Source organism: Marmota marmota, unplaced genomic scaffold (assembly GCF_001458135.2).
Source record: "Marmota marmota marmota unplaced genomic scaffold, marMar, whole genome shotgun sequence".
Taxonomy (NCBI): Eukaryota; Metazoa; Chordata; class Mammalia; order Rodentia; family Sciuridae; genus Marmota; species Marmota marmota.
In genome coordinates, this window is record NW_026000005.1 from 26,564,849 (window position 1) to 26,586,824 (window position 21,976).

Consider the following 21,976-nt stretch of genomic DNA (forward strand, 5'->3'; position numbering starts at 1 on the left):
AGCTGTTTTCATTTAACAGTTTTATTTTACACAAGATACATCATTTGCTAAAACCATAGATTCCAAGTTGCTTCTTGGAAGTAATCACCAAAAACATTAAAAAAAAAAGAAAAAAAAGAAAGATATAGTATTCTTAGCATGTAAGTTTCAGGAAATTTCTCCACTCCTTTTGATTTAACTTAATGTGTATTATTTTTAAAAGCATAACCTGATAACTTGGGATGCCACAAAATAGACTTATCCTATAGAGGCTTATATGCAACTTTGACTTAACAAAGTCAAAAACTATCTTCTTCCCCAAACCTATTCCTCATCCTGCATTCTCTGTCTCCACTATCGAGTCCCCCCACAAAAGAGGGACCACTATCTACTGGGTCCCCCAAATCAGAACCTTAGGAGTATTTTTTTTTTGCCTTCTATTTCTCTCTTCCTCCACTCCCTCACAAATTACCACAAATTCTTTCTCTCCACTCAGCCACTATCACTGCTTTTAGTTTAAAAGAGTATAGTATCTTAATCAGTCCTGTTGCTTCTTCCTTCAATCTCCTTGTTATCCGGAGTGATTTTGCCAAAAATATACCTGATAGTAACTTCTGAAGTTCACATCATTCAATGATTCTCACGTTTTCATGACAAGATACAAATCCTTTACCCCAATGTCTACTTTGGGGTCAGATAGATGGGAGCTTGTATCCCAGATTCCAGGATGGTCCATCAGTGTGACCTCCGACCATTAGACTCTCTAAGCCTTTCTTTTCCTATCTGCCTGACCTCATGGAGGGTTGGGACTGTTTCACACATACAGTGGCTGACACAGAGAAGGTACTTAATGATGATTGAAGGGAAGGCATTTTAAAAACCATATAGTAAAACCGTTCTTTTTTTAAAAAAGTTACTTTCCCCAAATTCGACTTCTATTTTTATTTTCAGATGACTATAATGACTTGTGGGGATCCAGACTATTCTGACCCCACTCTGAGTGCTCCTCTGTTCTTGGGAAAATTACTTCTGTATCTCACTTTCTTCTGTATAATCTGTGAGATTTAAGATAGGAATGCTTTTGAGGATTAAATGAGTGCTTCAGATGGAACAGTACTGGACACATAGTGCTTGCTAAATGTTAACTGTTCCCTATCACTTTGGAAGCGGGATCATGGCACCCTACTTTTTGGTTCTCAATTTTGTTGAAAAAATTAAGCTTTATGTGTTGTTAGTAAAAGAAGCAAAATCTCCTGCCGTGGAAGGGAGAGACAGAGGCGAAAAAAGGGGTTGGTGAGTCGCAGCGATTTAGAACTGGGAGGGACCAGTTTGGTCTGTGCTTTTACGAACGAGGAAGTGGGGGTTGACATGTCCTCGTGTTTCATTTAAGACACACAGCCACAACTGTTTATTGAAAGTAGGGCCAGGCCTCCTGGGGTTGCTACAGTCAAATTTAATGTAAAAAGCAACACTCCTTCGAAGACGAGAGAGGAGCATTTAGTTACAAAAATGATCAACAATTCTGGTGTAACTAAGTTCCTTGAGCGAATGAAAGCTGTCAGACTCCGAAAAATCCAGTTGCTAACGGAACCAGCTCTTTACTAACCGGGGCTTTCTGCAGAGTCTGTTAACCGAGACGGTCTCGAGTAACAACGCCCGCTGTTTCCCCCAAGACCGGAAAGCTCCGGGAAGCCTACGATGAATGGAAACCCGAGTGCCGGACGCCGCTCGCGAGGGGCGGGGCACTCGTGGACGGGGCGGGGCATCGTGAGTCACGTGCCTGGGTTCCAGGCGGGCGCGTGGAGAGAACTCTGGGTCTGATTGGTTGCTCGTAACCAGGTGACCGCAGAACGCGTTCCGGTTGGCAGGTGCAGGCCAGGCTAGCGGCCCTCAGTCGGGAGGCGGCGGCGGAAGGAGGAGGAGCTCTGACCCCGCTCTCAGCCGGCAGTGGCTGCGCCTCTCAGCGCTGGTCGGGTCCCCACCCCTTTTAAATAAGCCGGGTTGGTCGCCGCCCTCGCAGACTAGTCGGCTCTGAGAAAGCGGCCGNGGCCGTAGCGCCGGCGCCCGCTGCCGTGGAGCCCGCCGAGTTAGATTTTGGAGCCGGCGAGGGCCACCACCTGCAGCACATCAGTGACCGCGAGATGCCGGAAGGTAAGGAGGCGGTGGACCCCGTCCGCTCTAGGAAGCACCTCTGGCCTCCGCCGCCCTCAGGGTCCTCGGGAGGCAGCCGCCGCCTCGAGCTCCTTCCTGCCCAGAGCCGGCTTTTCCAAGGCTGGGCACCGGGATGCTAGCTGGCTCTGCTTGGCGTCCCCACCCCTTATTCTTTCCCCTCCCCGTCTGGCCAGCTTGTTTCCCTCCCTATTTTGCCGCCCAGTTCTTGCCCCCTTTCACATTCCCCAAGCTGTCCTGGGACCCTCCAGTTTTCGGCCCTTTCTGGTTTTCTTTCTATTCAGTGTCTCGTGGGACTCTGGACGACTGTTTTGGTATATTTGCTTCCTTTGCTTAGTGAAAATTCAGTTGCCCCAACTTCGGAGTATCCATCCCATCCTCCCTATCCTTATCTATCCAGATGGTACCTAAGTGAAGAAGCCAGGTGAGAACCTGATTGTTTATTCCAAACACCGGTTAAGGTAGCTGATATTCGAGCAATTCAGACCCAAACGTTTGAGGATTACTTTAGATTCAAATAGAGGTTGCCATAGGAGTTTATTTGATATTAAGCAGACTGTTTTAAGTCTCCTGGATAGAACTGCTTTATTCTTTCCAACTGTAATTTGAACACAAAAGAAAAAAACCGGGAAAGGGGGCCTTAAAATAACTCTGAAAAGTGTCGAAGGTTACTGCTAGGGCTTCGGTTTTTGCTTTTGTTTTTCACCCAAAGAACATTACCCACGGAGTTCCGATTACTTTAATTCCCACTTTGACAAATGTGTCTGAAGCCCTACTCAGTCACTTAGCGGACTTCATTTATCTCTGGAGGGGAGGAGAGGTGAGGGTGGTCCATGAGATTGCTGGTCAAACGTTTCAAAATAGTCAAAACAAATTTAGGCTTTAATTAGTAATGTAATGGTTTTGGAAATTAAAATGCCAGACCCTGCCGGCTCTAGTTTGTTTCCATGGCTTCCCCTCCTTCCCTCCCCCCCTCCCATCACTAGAATCCTGTTCAGCACTTAGAATGTTTAAGTGAAAGGAAAGCTTTTCATGCTCTAAACCGTGAGGGATGGGAGGTGAGAGAAGAAAAGGGAACCTTTGATTTTTACCATAGAATTTTGAAAATGGACGCATCTAGGTAAATATAATTCTGAGTAACTGAGTGGTTCTTGAATGAAGACTTAAATCTTTTGAAATGGAAAACTTTGTATTCTACAGATGTTTGCCCTGCTGACCCATTTGTTTCATTTAAATGGCAGAGATTATTTCATTACTATGGAGCAGATGTCTTATAGTTCTATGTAAATTTTAGTTGGACTCTTGGTTTCTTTTGCTTGTTTGTGTCTCTTCTTCCCCTCTCTGTTTTCACAGTGCTGGGAATTGAACTAAGGGTTTCAGGCATGTTAGGCAAAGACCATCACTGAGCTTACCTCCCCAGCCTGGCACTTACTTTCTTTATGTTAGAATAATTAAGGCTCATGATGGACATGCCTTTGTAACTTTTCAGAATATTTAAAAATTGTGAAAGAATGAACAAATATATGCATTAATTGTACCTTTAAAAATAAAGCATGTAAGTACATGTGAAAGCTGTTCTGCTTGGGTGGTGAAAGGTAAGTTTGATTTTCAAACCAATTAGTAGATGGGGTAGTTTGGATAGATTTCAAGTAAAACCTTTATTTAAATCTTTAGTATTCACAACATTTTCATGTGTGATCTCATTTGACCCTTCCAAATACAAAGGAAGCATATGTGTATTATTCCTGCATTTATGATGAAGAAAGGAAGATAGGAACTGGCTATGTCTGATTAGAGTTGCAGATATGCCAAATTCAGATCCTAAGAAAAAACTTTTCAAAAATGCATTTATAAAGTAGACCCATCTCTTACAATTTACTCCCATCTTTTAAAAATATTTTTAGTTGTATAAACAATACATTTATGTATGTATGTATGTATTCAATGTGGTGTTAAGGATTGAACCCAGTTTCAACATTTGGCTATTATTCTTAAGTTTCCTTAGAAACAAGTTAGAGCACCAAATATAAAGTATAAGTACATTGAAAGTTTGCTTTTAATATCTTTATTTCAGACAATTTTACATTGGTTTCCCTGGAAACTAAGAAATACCTTAGATATAAAACATTTTACCTCTTCTACAATGAAGAATTGATTTTTTTTTAGATTAAACCGTACAGTATGATGATGTACTTTTTACTCTTTGAAACATTTCAGAACAGTATTTCTTAAGATTATTTCAGAGCTGTTCTTAAGAACCTAATATGGATTTCAAATAGACTCAAGTAGTTGGCCTTTATTTGAACAGTGTATCTAATATAACTGATGGTAATATCAGTATCACAAAATGAAGTAGTAAGATCTTATTATCCAATTTTATTACTCAACTTTTCATATAGCCTTTTATGCTCCAAACTTAGGAGCTTTGCTAATTTGCTGGCTAAGAGTGCTCTTTCAGGTGACCCCTTTGAAGGGGGTAGGATAGGGAATAAATTGGCAATATGATGTGAAAAAAGTCCTGGGCAGCCAGGTGTGGTGGCACGGACTATAATCCCAGTGAATAATTTAGCAAGGCTCTGAGCAACTCAGCAAGACCCTGTCTCTAAATAAAATACAAAAAGGGTTGGGGATGTGACTTAGTATCCCTGGGTTCAATCCCGAGTACCCAAAACAAATCAAAACAAACAACAACAACCCTGGGCAACAGATCTGTCCTCTTTCTAGTAGATGATTTACTACCCTTTCCCCACCACCATTCCTCTACCGCCCTCCTACCATATTTAAGAAATAAAAAAAAATTGTAGATGGACACAATACCTTTTTATTTTATTTATGTGGTGCTGAGGATCAAGCCCATTGCCCCATGCGTGTGAAGCAAACACTTTACCACTGAGCCACAACCCCAGTTCCCCATTTTAATTACATTATCAAGTGTATTTAATGTAAAAGATTAGTAAAAACAGAAAAGTCTTTCATTCACACCAAGGCTAACTTTGGTGTTGATTATTCTGACCCTTTTATATGCATATAATTATAACATTCTGTTTATTTTATAAAAATGAAATCACTCTATGTGCTGCTTTTTAACTTTTTTAAAACAATGAAATAAGACACAAAGTCCCTGGGACAGTGCTTGATATATGCAGAGTGCTCCAGGATGCCTTTCCATGCCAGTGCTTGCTTCTTTTTTTTTTTTTAATAACTGCTAGTGTATTGTTGAGTAGTTAGAGCATCATTTATTTCCCTAACCTTTATCATTGGGCATCTTTTATAGTAAAATCAAACGGGACCATTAAATGTTTGATTCTGGGGACACAGATAAAAACACATTTTGATGACCTTTCTACTATAGAATTCAGATGGCATATTTTCCTTTGTGACACAATTTAAGTCCTTAGGATGAGTCATTTTGCAGTTAAGGTATTTTTAGTATTAAATGTTCTTATGTGAAATTAGTTATAATTGACGTTTTGCTGGACATTAGAACTCTGTTTTTCGGTACTTGGTAGTTTATTTCATGTTTTTAATTCTGAATAGCTACCACTCTAAGAGATCTGCAAATAATGCTGATTTTAGGTGTCAAATAAGAAACAGCATTAAAAGAAATCTTAGATGATAATGGGCAAACAGGAGCAACTTAACTGGTTTTGAGTACACTAACATTTATTGAGTACCTTTGAATGATCAGGCAATTTTCCAGATCTAGGGCCAACAGTGGTATATAAGAGCGCTCTTCCTAACCCTGATCCTTACATGCTAGAATAGAGATGGTAGGAAGCACATAAAAAATCAAAAATATCAGGTAGTGAGTTGGTGAGAAGAAAGCAACCGGCTAATGATTGGGTAGGAGAGCAGTTTGAAATGTCTTTACGTGGGGTGGTGAAAGATGTCTGTTCTCCTTTAGTGATGTGTAAGCTGTCCTAAAAATGAGAGGGAACTGTGTATGGTGGGAGGAACCTTCCTTGCAGAGGGATAACTCCTTTTGGGTTTCTTCTGGTGGGAAAGGACAGTACACAAGGCTGACTGTAGCAGAGTGAAAGGGATGCCAGGAGGAACGTGATGTTCTAAGTAAGGCATTGTATGCCCAGCAGATCTTGACAAAGAACCTGGACTTCAGTAGTATTGGGAAACCATTGGAGGATTAGAGATAAGGGAATATTTTAAAAACAAAAACAAAAAAAAAAAAATAGCTGTTCTGTGAGACTGCATTGTGATGCAGCAAGGTTGGAAGCAGGGAGACCTACCTGCAGGTGCCAGTAGTTCAGGGGAGAGCCAATAGTGATCTGGACAAAAAAGCAATATTAATAAGGGCCTAAAATGGCTAATTTAAAGAAATTGAGGCCGGCATGGTGGCGCATGCCTGTAATCCCAGCATCTCTGGAGGTTAAGGCAGGAGGATTGTGAGTTCAGAGCCAGCCTTAGCAAAGGCAAGGTGCTAAGCAACTCAGTAAGACAGACCCTGTCTCTAAATAAAATGTAAAATGGGGCTGGGGATGTGGCTCAGTACCCCTGAATTGGTACCCCTGGTACAAAAAAAAAAAAGAAAGAAATTGAGTGAATCTAAATGTTAACAAAGATGAATAGACAAGTCACAGAAAAAGGAATTCAAGTGATCCTTAAACATACCTTCACACATAAGAAAAATGCACATGAAAACTGTGGCAATTTCTCTTTGGGGAGAAAAATCCTAAAACTTGACAGTACAATCTTGGGGGTGAGGCCATGAAGGTGGTTAAATTCATGTATTGCTTAAGGAAATACAAAATGTTTTGACCCCATCAATAAGCATTTGGCATAATCTCACAACACTGCAGATACATTTAATCCAGAAGTCCTGCTTAAAGGAATTTATTCTAAAGGTACATCACCACAAATATGGAACAACACATGTACAAAGTTTGTTGTATCATTTTCAATAGCAAAATGTTGACAATACAAATATCTTGTAAGGGACTGGTAAAAGAAACTGGGACATCCATATAGTGAATGTAAATACTATGTAAGTATCTTTGTATCTCTATAGAGCTGTAAAAAAGAATGCTTATGGAATGATCTCCAAAGTATACATTTTTTTAAAAAATACAGTAATCTACATTAAAGCAAGGAAAATAATATGCATTTGCATATTTAAAACTCCAACACTGGGAGGAATTCTTGATGATCTTGTATGTACCTTTTCCTTTAGTGGGTAGCAAAAGTGTGTTTGCTCAATGTATTATTTTGGGATGTTATTTTTGGTATGAGTTTTCCAGTGAAATTCTAAATGTTTATTTGTTTATTTTTGAGTTTGTGAAAGCTTTGTTTTGTGATTGTAATATACACTGTAAAGACTCATCTTGCATTTCATTTGATTCTCAGTGTTTTAGGTTAGCCAGTATAGCAATTAAAACTGTTTTACATATGAGAAGATAGCCTCTGAAAAGTATAAATTAAATTTTCCAAGGTTTTGAAAAATAAAACTTGGTAGTTCAAGAATGTAAATTCCAGATATGTGGCATATAGCAAAATAATTTATAGACTGACTCAGGCTTCTTTGGATGCTACCTTCCCTGCCCCCCAGAATATTAAAATAATTAAGTCTTACTGTTTAAACAGTAGCATTGGATATTATACAATGAAATGGAAGGTAGTATCTTGTAACCTAGGAATGTTCTTAGAAGTCTAAGAAATTGAGTAAAGTGCTCTTAAGAAAAATATAATGGAGGAAAGGTATATTACTGTGTCTGAAATGTCACATTTCAGTCATTTTCACTAAAACATAGATGGAAAATTAAAACAGGGCAAGACTGAGAACTGATGGATATGCAGGTCCAGAAATGAATTGGAAGCCAGAATTAGTACCACCAGAGGCTAGAAAAGAGAAACCAGATAGGAGCCAGCACTATCAGGATGTAGGAGCTCTGCTGTTGCCATCTGCTGAGGCTGGCCAGCTCAAGGCTGCCAGGTGGAGAATTACCTGATGGTAGAAAATGTGGACTCAGAGATAAAATCATTAAGTTTGCATGGTGATTGTGGCACTTGAAACATTTGTGTATTCTTATAATGTACAGTAAGGGAAAATCGAACAGGTCAGTAAATGTATTGAGCCTTTCAATAAATAGATGACCAGAAGTTGGCCCCGAAACTGCTGACATCTATTTAATTAGGATATATTGAAATCAATGTTAAAATCAGTATATTTCTGAAGTATACTGTGATGCAGCAAGTTCCAATAATTTCTTGGTCATTACCCTCTCCCTTGAATATTTTGACAAGGAAATAAAAAGAATAATTTAAAAACTATGCACTTGGAGATTTTCTTCATAATATTAGAATAGAATGTTATAAGTGCCTAAATTCCCCCGGAATAGATTAAGTATAGGAATGACACTTGGCTGCATCATTATGTATGTATGCATTAAATAGTAAATATACTGTAAGAGGGGGGTAGAAATCATTTTCATGTAATAAGACATAAATGGTATACTGATAAGAGGATTTTCTGTCTTTTTGTTGTTCATTTGTTTGTAGTGCCCAGGGCCTCAGACATGCTAGACAAATACTTTACCACTGAGCTATATCCCAGCCCGGGAGCTGTCCCTACCATACTGGGGATTGAACCCCAAGGTCCTCTATCACTGAGCCACAACCTCAAGAGCAGTTTTTTAAACATAATAAGAAAATAATAATTATTATTTTTTAAAAAAANTTTTTTTTTTTTTTTTTTTTTTTTTGATACTGGGGATTGAACTCAGGGGCACTTGACCACTAAGCCACATCCCAAGCCCTATTTTTGTGGTTTATTTAGAGACAGGATCTCAGTTGCTTAGTGCCTCACAGTTAACTGAGGCTAGCTTTGAACCTCGATATTCTCCTGTTTCAGCCTCCCAAGCCGCTGGGATTACAGGCATGTGCCCCCACACCTGGCTAGGAAATAATTTCATGACAGTTTATGGTTACTTCAATACTTTTCAGCCTTTAGTAATGTATTTCAGTTAGTCGCATATGCTTTTCACATTTTTTAATATCTATGCAGTCAGAGTGGGTCATAACAACTGATAGACTAGAGAAAAGCAGGTTTTTTAATATTTATTTTTTAGTTTTCGGTGGACACAACATCTTTATTTTTATGTGGTGCTGAGGATCGAACCCAGCGCCCCGTGCATGCCAGGCGAGCGTGCCACCGCTTGAGCCATATCCCCAGCCCGAAAAAGCAGTTTTTGATATCAAAGATGTTTACATTAAGACTGGAGTTTAATTTTTTTTAAGTTGTGCTTTTTCAATGTCAGCCTGTCATACTGCCAATTAAATTACAATTTAAATTGATAATACAAAGTCTGTCTTACAATTTTAATCACAACACCCCTAATCATTGAGATAAAAGAATATTTTTCTTAATTTAAAACATTTTTACTGGTTTCTTAAATGATTTTAAAGGGATCCACATCATAAGATGCATGGCAATTCATGTATTTTTATTTCCTGACATCTCTAAATTTATGTATGCTGTGTGCATGTTTGTGGGACCTGATGCCTTGCTTCATAGTGGGCAGTTTTACCTTTGTGATAGTGGAAATAGTGTAGTGTGATTTATCAGAGTCTCCTTAGGCTCTTGGCAGTAGATTTAATGGAGATTGCAGAAATAATAGTATGTATATGAGTTTACTATCTAATGGCTTAAATGTCCATTCTATACATGTAATACCAACATCTGGTACTTAGCATTATCAGAAATGCAAGTTATATAGAAAACTATGGTGGGCTAAAGACAAAAATCAGTATTTTCTGAAGATCTTGCGTAAATTGACAACCCTAAGGCCCTAGTGGATACAGTGCCTACAGTATATATAAATATATGAAACTCACCAAAATGGAAATACCACTGTTAACCACTAGAGAATAGTCAATTAGAGTCACGGTAATGTGCCTCATTCACATAACAGGACTTTTTTCTTTTTTAGGTATCCAAAACTGGGGTAGGAATTAAAACTGTTTATTGTTATAATTGTTAGCTTGTGCTCTTCTTTTAGAAAGCAGTTTTAGCACTGTACATATTGAACCATGAAAATGATCCAAGCTTTTCTAGTCATCCCACTTTTATAAGTCTTTCCAAGGAAATAAAAAGAATAATTTAAAAACTATGCACTTGGAGATTTTCTTCATAATATTAGAATAGAATGTTATAAGTGCCTAAATTCCCCCGGAATAGATTAAGTATAGGAATGACACTTGGCTGCATCATTATGTATGTATGCATTAAATAGTAAATATACTGTAAGAGGGGGGTAGAAATCATTTTCATGTAATAAGACATAAATGGTATACTGATAAGAGGATTTTCTGTCTTTTTGTTGTTCATTTGTTTGTAGTGCCCAGGGCCTCAGACATGCTAGACAAATACTTTACCACTGAGCTATATCCCAGCCCGGGAGCTGTCCCTACCATACTGGGGATTGAACCCCAAGGTCCTCTATCACTGAGCCACAACCTCAAGAGCAGTTTTTTAAACATAATAAGAAAATAATAATTATTATTTTTTAAAAAAATAATAAGAAAATAATAATAATAAAATAATAAGAAAAGCAACTAAAAGTAATGGTTATAAGAGTATTGATAATTTTTAAATTTGGCTTTTGCAAATTTCTGTTTAATAAGATTCATTAAATGAGCAAGTGATAATTTAATCCATCGCCACCTTTGGTATGTTCATTAATACTGATGATTAAGCAGGTCTTTTACATTTGCAAGTTAAAATCTATATCTAAATAGACTTGTATAACAAGAATTTCAGAGATTAGGTACAACCTGTCTCGGGAATTACATGATCTCAGAACCTATCTCAGTTCTTCCCCCGCTGTTCATCTCACCTGAAAAGGCTTTATTTCTCAGGATTGCAAAGTTAGCCAGCAACAGCTGCTGACTAGGCTAGTTAATGGTTCTAGAGAATAGCTTTGCCGTTTTCCTCTAGAACTTGGTAAGTCTCAAGTGAGCTCTAATTAATTGTCTAGCCCAGGGTCTTGCGCCCACCTTAAAACCTAGGATGGGAGGTAGAGAGTTGTCAGCTTGTCACTTGGGCTAATTTTGCTTTTTGTCTGCGGGTTGTAATTTCTTTTATACCTCTCCCTAAATGTTGTTTAATATTCGTAGTAGCATATTTTGATTTTAGGATTTTTATGTGTGTGTGTGTGTGTGTTTTAAGCCTGCTCCTCTGTAATTGTGATACTTAATTTCCCTAGACTTCCATTGAACATTTTGAATTAAGTTTTATCCTTACATTGTTGTTAATATATAATATGGCTATTTCTGCAAACTTTTAAGATACTTTAATAATTCTGCAAATTATGTTTTAAATTCAAATTGTAATATATTTGCTTTATTTGGGGGAGGAAGTAGTCCCAAATCCCTTCAGAAGCTTTAGGGAGATAGCTATGAAAATCTTTTTGTCATTCTGTGCTCACATGATTTTATTTTTCCACATAGCTAACATTGTCTCATCATCCTTTCATCATGTGAAACTGTTTTGTGGGTCTTTTACATAAGAATAGTTTTCTTCAAAAGCAGTTTAATAAACTTATGTGAATAAATTTCCATGAAGGACAGAGTGATTGGCTTAAATATCTAAGTTTCTGATGATCTTGACAGTACCATTAAAATGGATGAATTGGATTTCTATTAAATCAGGAAGTCCCAAATTATGTTCATGCAAGATTCTAACAATATTACTTGGAGGGGGAGAAAGTATTTTAAGTAGACAAATTTGTGAAATATACTGAGTAATATATCAGTATACATGTTGATTTTGTAAGAGCCTTGGATGGTAGTGTTTTGAGATTTGGACTTTGAATCCTTCTCTTTTTTTTCTTTTAAAGTAGGACAATTACTAAAATATGGTTTGGGAAATAATTGCCTTACTGTTACTCTGTTTAGATCTTGGTCCATCTTCTTAAATGGGTTGAGAATGGACATTGCTGAGGAGTGTTGTAGGTTCCCACATTCTGACAACTTTTGTTGTCCCATGATGGCAAAGTTATAAACAAAATTTATGAATCTGTCTATAGTTTTGACTAAATAGATTATCACATCTTGATCCCAATGTGGACTGTAGGGATTAAGAATGAAGAGAGAAGAGTGTTGTCTTGGAAATTAAGGACAGAAGTTTCTGTTTTTGTTTTTTAATCAGTTTTTTTCATGGAAGTGTTTTTGTAGGTTAGGACATTGAATTTTTATGCAGTCCTCTTATATCTGCCATGAGGAATAGCCCACAAATAAGCCAAAGCTAACTAGATTAATTTACTTGTTGAAAGAAGTTAGAATTAGCCTTGTGATTGTCTGAAAAACATTTGTCAAAACAATCTTGTTTTGGCATATTTGATATGTTGAGCCAGTGTTTGACAGTAATTGGCCAGGGCATCACTAGTTGAGACTGTTCCTGAAATGTGCTGGTAATATCAGCACAGAGAAGAGTGCTTGCATTTCTGGAGGACAAGAAGAGGTGGTCTTGTAAACGGTTTATCTAAGAGTTGCATTCAATTATTTTTTTTTAAAAAAGGTCTAAGACCCAGCCTAACCTGGTTTTGCTCCACATGTGCGGAGAGAATCAAGGATTTTACAGTTACCCTGTAGCGTTTTTATATTGTTGCTTGTTTCCTACATGTTCATAACTAAAATTTTTTCTAAGACTATTGAAAGTGGTTAAATCTGATATGTATCTATTTTAAAAACCATCTACTCTTTTATTGAACTAAATTATCACATCTTTTCTCTTTCTCTATAGATTTAGCTTTGGAATCAAACCCTTCTGACCATCCAAGGGCAAGCACAATTTTCCTGAGCAAATCTCAGACAGATGGTAAGACAATATTTTTCCCTATGGTAAGACAATATTTTTCCCTACCAAAGAAAGGACTATTTTATATGGTATATCATAGAAAATATTTAGAAGAACTCTTACATTGCTTTAAAATTTTAAATGTTACATATATTCTACATGACTTTTTAATATGTGATGATATATACTCTCCTTTAATTAATACAGGTAGACTTTGTGTTTATACACTTTGTTACCTCTTAATAAAGACAGTTGCCACACAATTTAGAAGTGGTCATTGATTTATAAGTAGTATTCCATATTATTTTTTACCCTTCCCCCTTGATCCTCAGAGCATGTTTTAAAGATAAATAATGATTTAGGTTTTAATTAGGTTTTCATATGAACAAATTTTAAAAAATCAGTTTTTTACATATCGGGATTGAATCTGATTTTGAGCTCATTTTACAATCCTCTAAATAAATGAGCCTGTCTCACATCTTGATTTATCCTACTCAGAACTTTTAAGCCATTCAAAGCTTTTTCATCCTAATGTATTAAAAACTGGAACAAACATGAATTATGGTGTTTCCCAAGAGGTTAGCCAGTGTCTGAAACTAGTGTAAATTTCATGTGCCCTGCTTGTTTTAGGATGAACCATTAAAACTGTAGGATTTTTCTTCATCTGTGCTGTTTTTCTTAATGTTTGGTCAGATCCTTTTTTTGCTAAAAAGCAAAAATGAGGGGCTGGAGTTGTGGCTCAGTGGTAGAGCACTTGCCTAGCACGTGTAAGGCAATGGGTTTTATCATAGCATCACATAAAAAAAAGGCATTGTGTCCATGTACAACTAAAAAAAACCAAAAAATTTAAAGGCAAAACTGATTTAGTTTATTACAACAAGAAGAATATAAAAAGTGGAGGGTTCTGTATTATATTTGGGGTAATGTAGCACAGTAAAAATTGGTGGTTGCTATGTGTGTACTTTTCCTATCTTCAGCTGGCCATTTCTGATTAGCATTGCTATGTCTCAGTTTCTTTAAGAACTGTATTCTAGAGTGTGAGGAAGTAAAAAACTATCCCTGCTGCTCTTTTTAGTTGGAAGGAATGTGTGACTATAGTGCCGTCTAGCGTTAAAGGAGGAGGCAGTGTGGGAAACAAAGTGTGGCCCAAGTCCCTCTTAGGAGCATATACTTTTCTGGCCTTAATTAGAGCATATGAAATCAGTGTGCTATAGATAATCATGTTCAATTAGGTTAGCACACTCATTTAAAAATTTAAATTTAAGATAAGCTACTTTCCAATTGTATAAAGGCCCACTAATTTTTTTATTTTGGTAGATTATCAATAGGTGGTTCAGGATATTTCTAGGATTCAGATGCATCTAGAAATGGCTGCCTAGCCAAAAACAGTTTCCTAGAGCTATCACCTCTTAGATCCTTGTAATTAAAGTAATCGGTAAGGAAATGTAGAACTAGAAAATACTACTATTTAATGATTCAGGTATGCAGTATGTGTACTATCTTATTAGCTATATTTCCTACCTAGCTCAATTTGTTTTGCCCCTTTTGTATATGGAGAGTCTCTCATTTATGTATAATAGATTATCTGCTAGTAAAAAAGTAGAACTAAGTTTTTGATTTTATTATGAAATTTATCTTGCCAGAAAATTCAGATAATTAATTTTGTTGGAAATTATTTTTAAAAAGAATTGAACTTTGTCATTTTGTATATTGGTAATTCATCAGATAATTAGCTACTTTTTATTTTTCTATGACATTTGTACCAGAATTGATCAGTTAATTTTTTTTTATTCTTAGTGCGTGAAAAGAGGAAGAGCAACCATTTAAACCATGTAAGTAAACAGTTAAACTTATAGTGAATTAAAAGTATGTCTACTGTGATTTTTAAAAAAATATATATAATGGTGATTCATTAATGTTAGCAGGGTCCACTTTTTGTGGATTTTCTAAATCTCTCCAATTTCTTAAGTATTAAATTTACTCAGGGAAATCTTTGACTTAGTAATGTCCAGTTTTTAAAGGTTTCTGACAGTTAAATTTCAGTAACATGGTTGTGATATAAAGATATGCCTGAAATATTTTGCCTTAATTTTTTGGTCTTTTTTTTTTTTTTTTTTTAATTAAAGTAACAAACTATTAGTCAGTTTTTAGCATTAGCTGTTGATTTCCTATAATTTGGAGCAGGTGAAAGCTTAGCTTCCTCATTCCACTGTGACCTTATTCCCCTGCTGTATTTCCTTGACATGTATCACATTTTATTATTAAATCACTGATGGATATTTACATTGACTTGCAAGTATTTTTCACTGCTGTCATATTGTACTTTGTGCCACCTCCTGTTCACCCTTAATTTTCCTCTTAAAAAGATATTTCTGAAGTCTGAGCACTTCTGTATTCCTCCTGTGATAATCCGCCATTTCCTAATGAACATTAACTCACACAGCCACATGTAGTAAGTGGCCCCCTCACTGGCCTCTTTGCTTTCATATTCTTCAATTTTTTTGTGGAATTTCCTATTTTCACTTGTCTGCTCCCCCCAAATGTTTTAACATTTGTCACATGCCTATAAAAAAAACATTTTCCTTTACTAAACCACATCTGTTTAGTCTTTTTTTCCTGGAGGCAACCCTTCTCAGTCTTCCATCATTCTACTCTAAAACAGACTGGTTTTTTGTTAAGCAGTCTCTGCCTATTTTTCCTGGGGTATCTTTCTGAAGTCATCTGGGATCTCGAATAACTGCTCTCTTGTATTGGATCCTGTAATTTTTGTGTTTCCCTCTGTCGTCTTATACCTCTTGTACATTTTCCTGGGAAAGGGCACATAAATATGCTCCTCCTATTTGGTAAAAGTATGAGTAGGATTCTAGGTTGAAACGAATTATTCCAGTGGTGAAGATACTTCTTTTTTTTTTTTTTTTTAATTTTTTTTTTTTTAGCTGCACATGGACACAATATCTTTTATTTATTCATTTATTTTTTTACATGATGCTGAGGAGGATTGCACCTTGTGCCTCACATGTATGAGGCAAGTGCTCTACCACTGAGCCACGGCCCCAGTCCCGATATTTCTTTATTGTCTCCTCATTTATAAATTTTTGCCATTGTATTCTACATTATATATAACCAGCTAAAATTACTAAATTTCCCCCCATACCTTCTCTGAAAGCTTTAGTATCTTCTCTCTCTGGGGGATTCTGAAGTTGCATGATATGGCTTGTTAATGAACCTTTTTAATTTTTGATACCAGGGATTGAACTCAGGGGCACTCAACCACTGAGCCACATCCCCAGCCCTATTTTGCATTTATTTAGAGACAGGATTTCACTAAGTTGCTTAATGAGTCACTTTTGCTGAGGCTGGCTTTGAACTCAAAATCCTCTTGCCTCACCCTCCTGGGCCACTGGGATTACAGGCTTGTGCCACCACGCCTGGCTGTTAGGAACCTTTTTATTTTATTGGGGCCATTAGTTTGCAGATTAGCTCTTTGTAGAAAATTTTCTTGTATTTCATTGATATTTTCTTTTTTTTTTTTCCCTTGTATTCTTGTCATTCAGATGTTGGGCCTTTTTGACAGTATTTCTACACCAGTGTCCAATTTCTATTCCCTCCCCATTTTCTGGTTTGTCTTTTTGTCCTAGTTAGAGATTCTTCAGCCCTTCTCTTGAATTTTTTGTCTTGAGTTTTCACTTACTCTTAAATTTTAAGCACTCCCATGAATTCCTTTTTTTAATCCTTCGTTCGAGGCTTGCCTCAAATGTGTGGTAGACCCTGACTTTGTTTGGTTTGAAGCACCATGTATGAGAAGGACTTGTTAACTGATGGATTTCACTCCAAGGATTTGGAGGCCACGCCCAGCTTTTCATTTGTTGGGACCTCAGTATTTTTATTATCTGGGGGGCCCTGACTCTGGATAGTTCAGTTTCTTCAGAGGAGGATCTTCCACTTCTCTGCCTAGGGAGTACAAGCATGGCTGCTTATTTTTCAGAAGTTGGGAAAGGGAGGTGTGGAGTATGTATTTTTTTCCTCTTATTTTCCAGGTTTTACCCACAGTATCTCTGAGAATGGTAACTCTAAGCCCAGAAACTGTCAGGTTTAATATATCTGGAGAATTAATATCTAGATCCCTATAAAATGGAGGACAGATGGACTTTGGGTTCTAACTACAAATTTCCAATTGACCCTCCTTTATCTTTGTTTTATGTTTCATCCAAGGTGCTTTGTGCCTCTGAAATCTGAGTCTCTATGGGTTCTGCGAGATAAACTGGCTTGCTTATTCCTGCCATTGATTCTTCATGGCCACCAGAGTTGTGTTTCTACTCTTCTGTCATGTTACTATTCTTTTATCTACTTTAATATTTCAAACATTAAAAAATCATCTCTCTGTCCTGTCTCCTAGTCTTAGCTATAAACCTGTATTTTATACCTTTAATGAGATTTCAGGAGGAAAGGGGTATATATGTGTGGTCAATCTTCAATGTTTAATAAATGAATTTAGAACTTGTATTTAAAGTATATATCTAAGCTCAAAATCAATATGCTTAATGATATTGGTCCAAACTTTTAAAAGTTTTACCTGTAATTAGCATATATAAGGCCATGTTTTAGAATTCTTTCAAATACACATCCTGCTGTATTGTCTTGTTACTGTGCAACAAAAGTTGGAATAGTTTTCATGAATGCATAAAGTGTTAGAAAATTTGAGGTTGATTAAATGTTATTGATTCTTAAAAACACATCCCAGGGGCTGGGAATGTGGCTCAAGTGGTAGTGCGCTCCGCCTAGCATGCATGAGGCACTGGGTTCGATTCTCAGCACCACATAGAAACGAAATAAAGATATTGTGTTCACCTAAAACTAAAAAATAAATATTAAAAAAAGGAACATATCCCAAGTATGTATTATATGGGGGGGGGGATTTCAGGCTTTTGTTTTTGTTTTTTAATAGGTAAGCGGCTATAGGCACAATGGGAAAAGTCAATGGGTGGGGACAGGATTTCAACAAATTCTTGACCTTTGATGGTAAGGTTCTGGTTATGATTTACCAGATTAGTAGATATTATTTTCTAGTCTTTGCCATTTGACCTTAAGTCTACTTAAGTACTCCCTTTCCTGTAAGAATTACAAAATTCTGTACCTTATCATTTGTGCTGATTGGAAGAAGAAAGATGCTATTGTTTGTGTCTCTTTTAGTAACCATCTGTCAGAAATGTTTTCTTTTTTTTTTTTTAGTATTTGTATTTTATATCCTTATGTTTGTCAGTGTAGTTTTTTGTGGTTGTGAGCCAGCAGTGGTAACGTTTTAGCAATAAAGGGCAAGTTGTCCTAATTTTTCATGCAAGCTGAGGGGAAAGTTACTTGTTGGCAGCTATATTCTAGGCTTTGCTTAGAGGCTTCGTTCTGCCACCCTCTTGTCTCAAGATTGAAATGTTTGAATAGCTGGAAGTGATGGTATGTCCTTTGCTATATATTGGCAACAGAGAGTTTTTGCATTCAGCTTTTCTAGTCACCTTGAAATTTGGGAATGGCCTGATTACAGTGGGAGAGAAGGTAACAGAAATGACTCTTCCTATAAAATGAATGATTCCTCTGTCTTTATCAGTTTAGAGTAAGCCTGGACTAAAGGGAAGTGATGAATGTTTTTTGGTTGGATCTAGCCAGTAAGTTGCTGATTCATTAATGGAGCTTTCATAGTTTGTAAGACCACGTCTAATTAAAAATTTTTGAATGACTTGGCATTAATGTTTTCAAAGACAAGCCAATATACATTCATGATACAAAAAAAAAAAATTGTAAATAGAGAAAATGGAAGAAAATATCACCTAAAGTTCTACCAAGTAGTCTACATTTTGATTCATTTTCGTCCCTCTTTTTTATTCCAGTGTAGTGATTTTTTTCAACAGTATACATATTAACTGAATAGCTTAAGAAACATATCCAAACTTAGATATAGTTAAAACATTTTTAGTTAAAAGGAGAATTTATTCCTCCAAAGTAGTTATACACTTTTGGTTAATAAGGAAAAAAAGTGACTTTGCCATAAAAACATCTAAAACAAGCAAAATGCAGTTTTATGTACCTTATGGATATTTCTGACTGTGGACTACTGGTGACTTTTAAGTGCTCTGTACTTTCAGCTAGGTCTTCTCCCTGTCCCATCTTTCATTTATTTGTAGGGGTTGCTGATGGGAGAAAGTAAAATCATGATGAAAACCATTATATTGATAGGAGGAAGGAAGGCTTATCTGAATTAGCTTTTTTAAAAAAAAAAAAAACATTAAAATTATTGATAATCTGTGGTTTTAAAGAATGCTGCTGTTAATCTTCAACTACTCAGTGATGAGATTCGGTATTGGCTTTTTAAGGATGAGAATTGTTTTAACGTAGTTTAGGCTGTTTCAGTATTTGACTATTGCTCTATATCCTTGCACCCTTTGCAATTAAATGGATACTTCTAAAGTGTTTTAATGATAGTTTATTTAGAGGCCTCAAAAAGTTCATTGTCACCTCTTTAGTATCATTTCAGGTAAATTTTCACTAATTTGTATCTGTACCAAGATTTGTCTTCCAAATTGTAATTGATTATTAATTAATAATTTGTCAGACAGTTGTTGAACTCCCTAACTTGTCCCCAATTTTATGCTCAGCAGCTGGAGATAGGAGCAGTAAGAGTCCTCCTTTCTTTGGAGCAGCTTAGTTTCTTATATGGGAGATAACCTCCCTGCAAGTATTGAATTGGAGGATGAATTTTGTGATGTGGCTGTTGGCAAAGGTATCCCAGAAGGTAGGAGTCAAGCTTCTGGGGCAAGGAAGAAAAAGACTTTGGGCTGAGAGTAACACTAATGAGGCAGGTGTTGTGATGTGGATCAAATAAGAGAATAAACTAAATAAAATCTTGAATGAATGGCTGAGGTTTTCATATGTAATGTAATGGCAATCTACTTAAAAGTGAAGTGAAAGCTAAATTCCCAAAGTTGTTTTTTATCATCTGATTTTGGATGTGAAAGAATCTTAAGGCAATAATTTTACCCTCTACATATGAGAATAGACTCAGACCTATGGTCCCAAGCCTTGTTAGTGATTAAATAGCCCTGGCACATAGCCTCTGATTCCAAAACATTTGTGTAATTACACTTAGACACTTAGTACTAGCAAAATCAGTAAATTTGGTATTAGGCTTTCATTTAGTGCAGCACAATGCTTTTGTGCTGGTATTATTTAAGGCATTACATTTTATTGTAGTTACTGAATAGTAGAAACAGAACCTTCTCAACTGCTTTTTATTGCTTAAGAGGAAAACACTGAAATCTTATTTTAAACTTTTTCCAGTATTTATTAAGGGGATTAATTCATAATATATGCTTGCCAGGTTTGATTATAGGTACCATACCAAGGGCAGCATTTTATAATCCATTCCTCAAACATCATCTGTGAAGTTAAGAGCCTCCAATGGGTTTCCTGTAGAGCCACACATGATATCACACTCAGGCAATTCACAGAGTATAAGAAATATCTTAATGCTTTATCGTTTGACATTTTAACCAAGGAAAATAAACACATTTTATAGATTTAACTTACTGTGACATTTTCTTCTATTTCCCTCCCCTTCAGGTATCTCCAGGGCAGCTTACTAAAAAGTATAGCTCATGCTCAACAATATTTCTAGATGACAGCACAGTCAGCCAGCCTAATCTTAGAACCACAATAAAATGGTGAGTACAACTAGGTTGCCAAGGGCTGAGTGACAGACCCCTTTCTGCTAAAAGCATCCCAGCCATACTTGGTAATTTCAGCTATTGACTGTCCTTTTTAGTGCTCAGTTTACAAAATTGGGGTCAAGTATACATTGATTTTTAAGGACCTAAATGTGAGTTTTCAATTTCCATTTTGGTGAAAGGGAAAGCCAGTTAGCAAATAGGAATCTCAGGAAAAGTGTACCTCTTTATTTGATGCATTTATGTTGTTAAGACACTATTGAACATAAGAAGAGGTGCTTTTTATCAGATGTTTCTGGAAAAAAACAGTTATGAGTTTCATATCTAAAATACTTGTTAACTACTTTGGAAACTACTGTAGGAGGAAGGACTATCTAGTCTACTCCTGGCACCAAAGCATATTGGCATTTGAAATAAAAGATGCACTTTCAAAACACTCCAAGATGAACCTTTTAAACTTATTAAAATGACATCAACAAAAACCGGGTAGAGAGCTTCCCCCACGATGTTGGGGTTGTCCAGGGAACATTATTAATGACTTCTTGGGATGTGAGTATTGATTTTTTTTGAACATAGTTTGGAAAGTGCTTTTTTAGAATGTTAATATTCTTATCCCTAATTTTACTTTATAGTTTAAAAAGCCTAATTAGCCTTATTTTATTTCTAATATACCAGCTTTTTAATTTCTTAGCTAATTAAATTATCAGTAACTTCTACTTCAGTTGAAAACTGCAAGTTCACACAGTAATGTAACTTTCCTCTCACACATATAACAGTAGTTGAGATTGAATTGTGTTTCAGCAAAAACTAAGCCCTTTCTGAGATTTGGCATCTTTTGAGTAATCACTGAATGTTTGTTTTCAGCCCTAAATAGCCATGATTAAAAAACCACTCTACTTTGGCTAGAACCCTCGGCTTCTTTTGAATTCAAAAGATTCTGATGTTTCAGTGTATAATTCAGAATATAATTTTAAAGAGTAACCTTGCTAACACATGTAGGTTTCATGCTTTTTGATCTCTTAACTGAGTTTGTTGTTTAGAAGTCTTGTGTTTGGAAGTACAGTAAGTTTTAGTTTCTTTCATTAAATTCTAAAAATAATCATTCAGTACATTCACTATTGGTGAAAGAAAGATTTATTGAGAGAATTAATAGGGCAAATTGACTTTTAGGAAAATTCTGTGCATTGTTCTTAAGGGAATGTTCTTAGGGGAATTCTAAGCCTTCTTAGAATCACCTATGCGACTTTTTTTCAGAATACATTTCTACAAACATGCATTTTCCCACCTTCCTTTTCCCCTTCATCCATAG

At 36.3% G+C, this 21,976-nt stretch overlaps 1 protein-coding gene across 2 annotated transcripts in view; it reads left to right on the top strand.

Annotated features, from left to right (window-relative positions):
- The first annotated feature begins 1,911 nt into the window (after positions 1-1,911).
- The window catches only part of Ccnyl1 (cyclin Y like 1), a 36,746-nt gene continuing 16,681 nt past the window's right edge, over positions 1,912-21,976 (top strand). The window contains exons 1-4 of one of the 2 annotated variants that reach the window (XM_015481314.2): positions 1,912-2,130; positions 12,902-12,976; positions 14,753-14,787; positions 20,564-20,664. In XM_015481314.2, coding sequence (XP_015336800.1) covers positions 2,121-2,130; positions 12,902-12,976; positions 14,753-14,787; positions 20,564-20,664 — 221 coding nt within the window. In that variant the 5' untranslated portion in view covers positions 1,912-2,120. The remainder of the gene's footprint in view (positions 2,131-12,901; positions 12,977-14,752; positions 14,788-20,563; positions 20,665-21,976) is intronic. The other variant, XM_015481315.2, reaches the window with a different exon arrangement.